At 34.6% G+C, this 12,071-nt stretch overlaps 1 protein-coding gene across 1 annotated transcript in view; it reads right to left on the bottom strand.

Moving 5' to 3' along the window:
- ninaC (STKc_myosinIII_N_like and MYSc_Myo21 domain-containing protein ninaC) overlaps positions 1 to 12,071 on the bottom strand; it is a 262,582-nt gene that overhangs the window by 94,405 nt on the left and 156,106 nt on the right. Inside the window, exons 18-20 of the mRNA XM_090371467.1 lie at positions 7,394 to 7,498; positions 3,498 to 3,600; positions 1,915 to 2,041 (exon numbers count right to left, since the gene is read on the bottom strand). Of these exons, the coding sequence (XP_090227593.1) occupies positions 1,915 to 2,041; positions 3,498 to 3,600; positions 7,394 to 7,498 (335 nt within the window). The remainder of the gene's footprint in view (positions 1 to 1,914; positions 2,042 to 3,497; positions 3,601 to 7,393; positions 7,499 to 12,071) is intronic.

Here is a 12,071-nt window from a genome sequence, read left to right as displayed (position 1 = left end):
GCAATAAAGTTTGTGGACTGGTGAGAGCTCAAAAATAGTTTTATTTTTATTCAACATAATCACCACCTGATTGCACTTATTACACCATTCTAAAAGTTTCTAAAAAGAGTCAGCGAAGTCATTCAAAGAGATGATATTCATTTCAGCAAGTGTCTTTTTCTTTATGACCTCAACATCCTTGTGTACTGGGTAATGGAAAGTCTTACATAACCTAGCTGATGTTGCTGAGGAATTGAATAGGTACTCTGCATTAGTCTTTAATGATGAAAAGCCCTTCATGTTGGTGACAGGCAGTGGGAGTGGGGCAGAGTCATATGAAATTAGTGATTTTGAAATTACAGAAGACTGTTTATTAGACAAACTTTTGAGCCTAAAGGCAAGTAAGGTTCCCAGAGTTGATGGCATAATTGGGGGAGATAGCCAGAGAGTATACTGAACCATTGAGGTTAATTATGAGAACATCACTGGACTTTGGAGAGATTCCTTTGGATTGGAGAAGTGCTAACATACCACCGATATATAAAGGCAGTTCTAAGAGTGAAGTTAGTAACTACAGACCGGTTAGTCCACTTCAGTGGTAGGGAAAACCTTAGAGGCAATGATGAAGAGTGCATCTAGGGATATTTAGATAGAATGGCATCTGAAGAACACACAGCATGTTTTTGTTAAGAGAAAATCATGTTTATCTAACCTAGTAAGCTATTATGACACAGTTACTCATGGGCTGGATTTAGGGAACAATTTCAACCTAGTTTATTTGGATTTTGGCAAGGCATTTGACTCAATCCCTCTCGAGAGGTTACCATATAAGCTGGAACATGTTGGGATTACTAGAAAGATTTTAAGATGGACTGCTGGGTGGCTGCAGGGCAGAAGGCAGAGGGTTGTGATTAATGGACATTCTTCAGATTGGTATAAAGTCAGAAGGATCTGTTCTTAGACCACTGTTATTTCTTATTTTCATAAACAACATCAACAAAGGGATGAAGGGCATGATGTCAAAATTTGCAGACGATGTAAATATTAGGAGAGTTGTTAATGATAAGCATCAAGCAATGCTCCTTCAGGATAACCTGAAGGAGCCATGCTTAAAGAATAATCAAAAGAGTGGCAGCAAAATGCAAGGTCTTCCTGAAGGAGCATTGCTTGGCATTGCTGTTCCCCACTTGGGGAATAATTTAGTTGCCGAAAATATCATAGTTATAAAATGTTATGAAACAGTATCCCTCGAATTCTTATATGCAATCTCAAATTACCAATAAAATTATCCTGCTACAAATTTTGAGATGTATATTAACTTCAGTAAAACTTCAATAAATCTGGCATTAAAAAAAAAAAAAAAAAAAAATCAAGAATTACTCCCACAAATTATATACAAATATGGAGGGTTTTCACAGCTTCCCAAAGTAGTGGGCTTTCCAAAGTAGATTAAGCTTCAAGATGTATGCCTCCCACTGGTTGCCCATAATTGACTCAACTGCTATTATTCAAACTATGCCTGTTCATTACTATTATTATTATTTTTCAGAACATTGTGCCAGAAATAATTTCACTGTGCATTTGTTTCGCATACTCAGGAAACTTGCCCAATAATATAAATCAATACAATTATATATTAATTATTTTATTATTATTATTTTTTTAAATTTAAGGCTCAGAATGTAATGTTTGAGAAAGTTTCCTGAAATGTAAAATACGCTATAAATGCTTTAGTAGCACCATTGCATAATCTTTCAACCACTGATTGGTGCACTTTACTACCGGTGGGGCCATACACAATTAGGCTTCAAAATTGCAGAATTTTCAAAATCTAACAAGGATTAAGTCCTAATATTTCTGATTTATGAGATTCTATTTTAATTATCTAACAAGATAAAATATAACTATCAGATATAACTATAACTATATTCTTACCAATTGGAATTTTTTCAGAATTATATAAAATGCATTTATTTGAATTATGCTTGGCTTCAGCTTCTCCTATATGTATATCTCCTAAATGAAGAATGGCAGCCAAAATTCGATAAATCGTATCTATTTCCTAAAAATAAAATTATACAAGTATCATTTATCTCAGTCCAGTTGCAAAACCAATAATGATGAAATCAAGCACAGTACATAAGAATAAAACAGTTCTTTTACTGTAATATGTTATATTGCCTCACCAAACAATTATTAATTTTATCTACATCTATTATTTATAGATAAAATAGACATATTATTCACTTCTGAAGTGTATTAATCAATGAATTTTTATGATATTATAACAATAAATATTTTTTTATTAAATTAGATAATTAAATTATACAAAATGCAACTTGAGTCATGAGACATCTTATATCATGTTTGCAAACTGCATATATTCTAGGGCTAGTTTTTTCTATTTGCAGAATGAAAAACTCAAGTACGATGTCTCTGATATATCTAGGTTGAAACTTGAAATAAAACACAATGAGAATAAGATTGCAATATTAAAAAAAAAGACTACTCATAAAATACTGTTGCACCAAGAATGCAGTTGCAGAAGGAACACCAACACTCCAGAGCATACTAACAAAGTATGCAGTAAAAATCCAATGGCCTCTGTTTAGGGCTAGCTAATATGCTCCCCTCCCACAAAGCCTCAATAATTTCCTCTCATCATTAACAGGGTTCAAACCCAGACACTGCTTAACAAGTGGCGCCTCCGTAGCCAGGTGGGAAGGAGCGGCAGTGCGTAGAACACGCTTCTTGATTAGACCGGGGTTCGAGCCCGTCACCACCAAATACGGAGGATGCGGAAAGGTCAGGGAATGACCACCGCATATCCCGGAGCAATATGGCCTTAGTTGCTAATGCTCCAAAAAACCAAATAACAAACAAACAACAGCTTAACAAGTATTAACCTATTGAACAGTGTCTGGTTTAATTTCAAAGTGAACCTTCCTCCTTGAATGCATTTCCCCGCTCACCCTGAGTGCTCATAGGATGAGTGGGGGAGTTGAACATTTTTAAATAGATCTTTAAAAATAAGCAGTAATTTACTTACTTTGTAAACCTCCCGATTTAAAAAATTTAACCAAAGACACCAAAAACCATAGATCAGGTTGAACCAGACACCCAGGGCTTCAACAGCTGAGTGAATTTTGCACACAAACCATTCCAGACTAATGATCACATTAATTAAGAATAACTTATTAAGGTTATTATTAGTCATTGTGAATTCATAAATGCATATATAAATAACAAATATATAATATTTGCTATTTATATCAGGTTTATAAGAGAGAGAGAGAGTGTGTGTGTGTGTGTGTGTGTGTGTGTGTGTGTGTGTGTGTGTGTGTGTGTGTGTGTGTGTGTGTGTGTGTGTGTGTGTGTGTGTGTGTGTGCACGCGCGCAATAGGTGGTGACATAAGGGTCCTATAATTTCACTTACAGCTAGGAGATTGAAAATAACAATAAAAACATATAATATATACATAATACGAAAATTATGAAATATTATGTTATCACCTTACCAAAGGGCGAAATCCAAGTAGTCTGAATCCTTTCTTTATATTGCTCAGAATTTTTACATTTGTTTTAGGTGTAGAAGGGTCAGAACTGGTTCCAAGTAAATACCTACAAGGGTTAAAAACATTCTGAATGTCTTAAATACTGGAAATAACTATTCCCATTAAAATAAAAAAAAATTGATGGGCAAGAGTTCCAAAGAAGCTATTTAGAGCAATGCAGAAAACTTTTTTTTACAACTTTTATGTGACTGGTCAATGAACCAATAATAAAAAAAAAAACTACAACACAAGTGCCTCTCATAAGGTTTTTGTAGTCTTAAATGACAAGTCTTGTCATTCTAACTTCATGTCACAAAAGCTTCTCTCTCAATGTATACTGAAAAATTTAATTTAATTAACAAATATTGCACTGAGTAATTTTGACTAAAAGCTATGCTATAATACATAGCATCAAAATTTGACCAAGGGTGTCAAAGTTATTGGATTCCCAAATGAAAATAATTGTTACAGCTCAACAAAATGAATCTTTTCTAATAATAATAACAATATGATTTTTTTTTTAAATTTCAAAAATACTCATTCTATGTTTTCTATAGCACAATTGCACAAAAAAATTAGAATGAAAGAAATACAAAGAACATTTCTGAAATTTTCTATGAACATGGGGAATGGCAAGAGCTGTCATTCAAAAATTAGTTAAAAGTAATTGAATGCAAACACATGCAGTTAACTGTCAGCTAATTTAACTGTGTGAAAGTTACAGACAAGTTTTCCACAGTGCTGAAATGCTCACTCTTTCGGTACTCATGTTTTTTTGATGTTCACTGTCGTAATTAATGATTTAAACTCTTTTAAAAACCTTTTTGAAAATAATGAACAGCCCATTTACATTAAAAGTTAAACTTGCTTTATTAAGCACAAAAATACTTTTCAGAATTTGTACACTGGTCCTTCAGTGCAAATATCAACCAAAAAATTGAGACTTGTTAAATGGCTGATAAAATTAAATTTAACAAGTTAAATTTTTTTTTTAAGTTGGAGGGTTGTTATGTGACTAATAGCTTGGGCTTCTAATTGAACTTCTCCAAGAAATCTTATCTAGTCTTTATTTTTATTAATGGTGGATACATATCTAAAAAAATTAATAAGACATTAAACAGTCTCTTGATGTCTTTGAGCAGCTTCTTGGATGTATTTTGTTTAATGTTTAGCTACAGAGTACTAAACTAGAGACTTCTTAGTTTCTGTTGATTGTTAAGTTGCTGTAGGTGTGTATGAGAATTCCTTATTTTAGTTCTCTATATCTGTGGTCTATTTCACTGGCCTAGGTATTACAGGGCTTTGGCCCCTGTGTTAGCATTACTCCTAACACAATCATTTATATTATTCATAATGATCTCAGTATATGTATGTCCTGATGCTACCTGCCTACTCTGAGATTAAGCATTTTGGATGTGCTGACTCACTACTAATTGGGGGTACTGCAGAGTCTAGAAGAAGAAGAGGCAATGTATCAACTATGTAGTATTCCCAGGTAACAGTAAGTTGGCACATCCAGAAGTTTAATCTTAAACCAATAGGACAACAGAGGTTCTCCTTTAACTTTTTACCAATCTCCAGCAACCTGTCCTTTCATATATAAGGACACCTACATGACAAGATAGATGGTAAGGTCGATGATAAAAAAGGCAGTCTGGTTCCTGAAAATTTCATGGATATTTTCTTTCTTTTCCAGATGGAACCGCATCCAAGCATTTTGTTTCAGTATTTAAAAAAGTGGTTACTTAACATTCACCCATTACTTACACACACACATGCATACACGTGCACACACATATGCATACAACTCTTAGCGAATTCTAATGGCTTTAAATGTTGTTCCAGAACATCTCAAAGTGTTTAAATGAAATCAGATCTCTATTCTGGGCTATTTATAGCCCAAATCACTGTTGTAATAACTAAGCTTTGTGACATGGAGCATTGTCATGCTGATACAAATATGGCCCTTCTTCAACAGATTACCACAGTGTGGATAAGGCAGAATTAGCATTAGTAGAGTGCATATGATGCAAGAGAGCATCGGGAAAAAAAGAAAAACCCTATCCATTTGCTGCAAAAGTTTGTCCAGTTCTTCCTTGAATTTATTTAAGCTATCAATTTCCACAACGACTGATGAAAGTTTGTTCCAGCAATCAACCACATGCTAGCCAAAGACAAATTTCTGCTCATCTATTCTACAATTGTCTTTCCTCAACTTGAATTTATTCCTCCTCAGTTGTGTAATCTGAGCAAGAGGTAGAATCCCATCAGCATTAAGCTTTCTCAAACCATTCGAGGCCTTATACCCCTCAATCAGATCACCTTGCAAGTGCCTAGTCTCCAGACATTGCAATTTGCAGAACTTAAGTTGTTCTTGGTAAGAGCAACCTTTTGTTACTCTCACCAATCTCATTTCCCTTCTCTGTACTCATTCCAGTTGTTTAGAATGTCATAAGAAACAACTGCATTTGTGGTTTCATCAACAGCAACTAGTAACCATACAAAACAGGGCCATATACCATCATACTGCCACCACAGAACTTCACTGTTGATGTAATACAGTCTAGGTAAAACCATTCTTTGGATATATGCTATACCCAGATGCATCCATGTGATGCCTGGACTGTGAAGCACAATTTAGTACTCCACATCACATTCTGTCACTATTGTAATGTCCAATGGTTCCATTGTCTAAACCATAGGTGATGATATTCAAATGTTTTTTCTTGATGGTTGTTAGTTCTACACTTATGCCAGTTCTGTCAACTCATTAAGGGTGCCTTTGTCATTTCCACTCACTATCCATTTCAGCTGTCAATATGCTATAAGAGTCATTAATGGTCTACCTGCCTTGGAATGAGGTTGCCTCATCTTCTGTCTTCCATTTGTGTGCAATGTTTCCAACAGTCAATATTGGGTATCCTACTCTTTCTGATACCTAGTAAATGGACAAACGTGCATGTGAAAACCTACTTTAACACAGCACTTCTCTTGTTAAAGGATCCAAGCCTTTTCTCTTCCAGTTCTGTTCTGTCGATCTATTGCTGAGAGTGTGCCTTATACAGCTTTCAACTGGTACCACCGTCCACCTGTTATGTGCACTCTTGAATTAACAATTGTATCATGGGGACAAGGCATTCCAATACATGTTGTCAGATTTCTCTTTTACTTGCTACACCCTTATTAAATCACTTGATTCATTTCTGGAAGCAAACTAGCAAGCTATTTTCAAAGACCTTTTGACATGCTACCACTGCTGCTGCAGATTGGAAATGGTGTCCCTTCGTGAGTGCTTTTACTTTAGAAAACAGGAGAAAGTAAACTAGAGCAAGATCAGTATTTCTGTAGCCTCCTAGAAGCTTTGGCTTAAACTGATTGACAAGGAATCATGACATCAAGAAAGGCACCCAATTCGGCAACTGTGAGGAATGAGAGTTCTGTAATTACAATACCAGAGTATATTGTTTTCTTATCAATTAGATTTTTGTAAAATCCAAAATATGTATTCTCTACAATTAAATCTCCTTAACTGTCTCACTAGTTTTATCAAATTTTATTTTTTCCCCAATTTGTTAGGAAGTCAACATCCTGTTTGTGAGTATCATGAACATTTCTGATTTTAAGAAATATTCATCTCATTTTGATGCACTGTACATATGTGTGTGTGTATGCATATATACAGTGGGCCAACAGTTGCATGCCTTTGCTTTTTCTTATAACAATGGGCAAAGGGAAATATAATAATTTGGGGGGTGGGCAGCACTGGTTAACAGAATCCAATCATTTTTGCAATTAACAGAATTTCCATGAGAAACAAAATTACAACAATAATGGGTTTTACATTAGGCTATTTCACCTACCTGTGATCTCTTTCACCTTCTAGGTTAAGGAAATATTCACTTAACCTTCCTTCTGCTGCTAGACCATCATAAAGATAGTAAAATATGTGAAAATTTCTTTCTCCGCTTAAAAAGGAAACAAATTTATTATATTTACTCAAAGATGTCAAAATGCAATTTTCTAAGAATTAAATGTTACAATATGATCTCTTAAATGAAATTAGAGAAATATGATAAAAGGAAATTAAAAATTTACTATTCATAAACTGTTGTTGGTTCTACAGTGGATTTCAACTACTGAAAAATAAATAAATTATAAAGTAACAAACAAAGAGAATAATAATTTCAATCAGTGTAATCAAAATCAATTGTCTCTTTATTATTATTCAGGAGACTGTCTCTGCTCAATAAATATATACAATCTTTGGTTTCATACAGAAAAGAAATATAATCAAATGCTGCAGATTTAAATTACATTTTATGAGCTGAACATGGACATTCATAAGGAGCACAATGGCTAAGCAACAGCTAATTTCTCTGAGTTTATTAACTGAAGGGATCAGGTGATTTCAACCAACGAGAGACTTTTTCTGATTTTTTTTCCCCATTCTGTACCAAGTTATTTAGTATAAGATCATTAGATTTTTCTCTAACATTCAAACTGACCTGAAATAATCTGAATAAATCTGAATCTGAAATCTGAAATAATCTGAAATAATCTTTGATATAGGCTCCTGTGACCCTGTGTTGCTGTCCCAGATTATAAATGGAAAAAAAAAATGAGAAAAAATTTGATAACAAATACTTAATTATTAATAAACTCATTATTTCTGGCAAATGTTATCCAATTGACTGCCTTTGCTAACACTTGAAATAATAAATTGGTTCCTGCTTATGTAGCAGAGAGTGCTTTTCCTGTTTCTAAATAGTCCTTATAATACTTTAAATTTTCAAACATTTGCAGATAGTAATGGTATTGTAATCCACTATATTAAAAAGAGTTTTGTATTAGTTTACCCTATCATCTACATATACAAGAATTTTTTTGAAGGATATGATTTACAAGAGACAGAGAAATCAATACTTACAATGGGAATTACATAACAGCCAAAGTAATGTAAGCAATACATATGTTTGTTGTATATTACAAGAATAGAAACCTTAACTAGAATGAGATGTCTTGAATTACCACGTATTCTTCTGTTTGCTTTTTATATAGTTGGAAAGTTCTGTATTAATGACCACGTTTTATATTTAATTTATTGGTTATTTTAATTATCTATCTATATATTAAAGTTTTCCTCCTAGTGATATTTATTCAAGCCAATGGGAGAAGAGGGCGAAGCCATTATGTCACTACAATGCAATTAATTATTGACAACTGCCTCCATACTGTTGCACATGGAAGACTGCTGAACAAATTGGAGCAGTGTGCCATTGGTGGAAAATTGCTGCTATGGATAAAGGGATGGTTGAACAGGAGAAGACAGAGGGGTAATCAATGGACACTGCTCATCGTGGACTAATGTTATTAGTGGAGTCCCTCAGGGTTCAGTGTTGGGTCCATTGTTATTTTCTGTATTTATAAATGATATTGATGATGTTATATCAAGCTTAATGTCCAAGTTTGCAGACGATACGAAGGTTGGCAGGGTTGTTAAGGACACTAATGACAGCATGCTGCTGCAACAGGATCTAGAAAAGTTGAGTAGATGGGCTGAGAGGTGGCAAATGAAGTTTAACATTGACAAATGTAAAGTACTACATATGGGAAGCAGTAACCCCAAAGTGACGTATCAACTCTGTGGTACTACACTGACAGTGGTAGAGAATGAAAAGGACCTGGGGGTAATTGTGCAGGCAGATATGAAGTTTTCTGAGAGGTGCAGATGGTCTGCAAGAGTAGCTCATAGGGTCTGGTCAATTATATACAGAAATTTTTCTAGCAGGGATAAGGAGGTGATTATCCCCTTGTATAAGGCAATGGTTAGGCTACACCTTGAGTACTGTATACAGGTGTGGAGGCCTCATTTTAAGAAGGATGTAGAGCTGTTGGAACAAGTACAGAGAAGGGCAACAAGATTAGTAAATGGAACAAAGGGTTGCTCTTATGAAGAAAGGGTTAAATTTTGCAAACTACAGTGTCTGGAGACTAGGCACCTGCGAGATGATCTGATTGAGGTGTATAAAGCATTGAATGGTTTGAGCATGCTCAATGCTGATGGAATTCTTGCACTTGCTCTGAATAATCACCTGAGAGGGCATAAATTCAAATTGAGAAAAGACAGATGTAGGATAGATGTGCGGAAGTTTGCCTTTAGCCAGCGGGTAGTTGGTTGGTGGAACAGGCTTCCACCCTTTGTTATGGAAGTTGAGAGCATAAATAAATTTAAGGCTGAGCTGAACAGGTATTTGGAATGAACGGAGGGGTGAAATGGGAGTGGGTTTTTTTTTTTGGCTGATGCTGCATAACTTGCTTTCTTGCATCATAAGCCTCTACTAAGAGTCTAAGAAAATTAATCGCCAGCAATTTACTGCCGTGTCAGTTTATCGCATAAACAATTTACTGCCAGCAAATTACCGCCACATCAGTTTATCGCGTTTCACCGTCTAGAAGCAATGAGTTGTGTTTGGTCAAATCAGAAAAAGTTATTTTTTATTTAAGTTTCTGCCTTAAGCTATGATTAGCATATTTTTGTAATTCTATGAACTGTGAGGGAATAGTACGGAAATAAAAAAAACACATGTGTGGAAATATGTAATTTAATAGGTAGATTATGTATTTTAATAGTTACATGTATCACAAAAATAGTCAGAAAATCCATTATTTGAACAATATAACAATTGCTTAATTTTAAACTAAACTTATTATAACATTAGGTATGTCATAGTACACTGCAAAAATTCAAAATGAATGTTTATGCAATCTTCAGAATCAGTCACGTTGGGATAATTAATTACTAAGAAACTGTAATATTTACAACACAGTATGTAAATTATTAATAAGAAATATTATACGCTATACCTCTTAGGTAATCAACAATATCACCCCGTTCATCATATGCACTAACCAGCCTTTTAATTCGTTCATCACAATCGTGATACTTCTTTTTTTTTGTTGCCCGTATCACTTCCTCTTAAATATTGTTCAATGCGCATTTCATTAATACTTTGTTCTTTTTTAATGCCATCGATAAATTTCCAAATGTTGGGATGATAAGCAGTGACTTGTACCTCAAATCCTCAATGCCACCCTTCAACAGAATTATTCATTCTTGGTAATCCTTCTAGAACAAGCTGGCGTACTTTCCACATTTCATGGGAATACTTTGGTGGTCGACAAAGATGTCGTCTGGTTGGGCGTCCAATCCATGTATTCTCAAAATAATCAACAACTTCTTGCGATTCTGGAGGAAAAACACTATTTTCACACAATTGTTCAAAAACGACCGTCTCAAAATCTATAGTTATTGATTACGGGGACATAGCCAGTTCCAATACTTTCAGCTGCTGTAGTAGAGATACATACGTTTCCTCAGACTTGTTAGGCAATAATGCATAAACTAATGGAAGCGATATTTTGTCCTTGAATCCATGTATCATATACAGCTGATAAAAAAGTAAGGAAACAGTTTTGAAAGTCCCATCGGCATACCAGTGTTCACTTCATGCTATCAACTGCAAATTTCTTTTCGTACTGAAAATTAACATACGATTGTCCTCGGGTCCAGAATCAAATTGTAGAAACAATTCTCCATTGAATGATGTTTTATATTCTTCTGTAAAAACTCAGAAAAAGGAAAACCGAAATTGTGCTTTAGTGGACATGTGTTTTATAAAGACAGGCGAAATGAAACAAAAATTCATTGTAAGTGTCAAAATTACCGAAAAACCAAATGTGCCGCTCGAGTTACTACGGTAGATAACACCATCATTAAAACATGGAAGGAGCACAATCATTGTGGAGATGCAGCAGGAGTTGATGCATCACAACTTCTTGATACCATTCGAACTTATGTAGAAACAACAAATAATACCCCTCATAGTATTATTTCAAATGTTTCGAGAATCTGTAGCCAAGCAGCAGCCCCTAAGCTTCCAAGTGTAGATACAATGAAACGAACAATCCGAAATATAAGAAATCGAAATTCTGATGGCCCAGTTCTTCCAACGCATCGTACAGACATAGTTTTTACAGAAGAATATAAAACATCATTCAATGGAGAATTGTTTCTACAATTTGATTCTGGACCCGAGGACAATCGTATGTTAATTTTCAGTACGAAAAGAAATTTGCAGTTGATAGCATGAAGTGAACACTGGTATGCCGATGGGACTTTCAAAACTGTTCCCTTACTTTTTTATCAGCTGTATACGATACATGGATTCAAGGACAAAATATCGCTTCCATTAGTTTATGCATTATTGCCTAACAAGTCTGAGGAAACGTATGTATCTCTACTACAGCAGCTGAAAGTATTGGAACTGGCTATGTCCCCGTAATCAATAACTATAGATTTTGAGATGGCGATGATGAATGCTTGCAGAAGAGTTTTTCCTGATACTTCACAACGGTGTTGTTTTTTCCACTTTTCACAATGTATTTTTCATTCCATTCAAATAATGGATTGAAACGTTATATAAAACTGATGCTAATTTTGCTTTAAAAATGCAAATTTTGGCAGCAATTGCATTTGTG

The sequence above is a fragment of the Mastigoproctus giganteus genome, chromosome 4, assembly GCF_048544385.1.
Source record: "Mastigoproctus giganteus isolate SK-2022 chromosome 4, ASM4854438v1, whole genome shotgun sequence".
Lineage (NCBI taxonomy): Eukaryota > Metazoa > Arthropoda > Arachnida > Uropygi > Thelyphonidae > Mastigoproctus > Mastigoproctus giganteus.
Note: the sequence above shows the minus strand (reverse complement) of the source record. Positions and strands in the feature narration are given on the sequence as shown.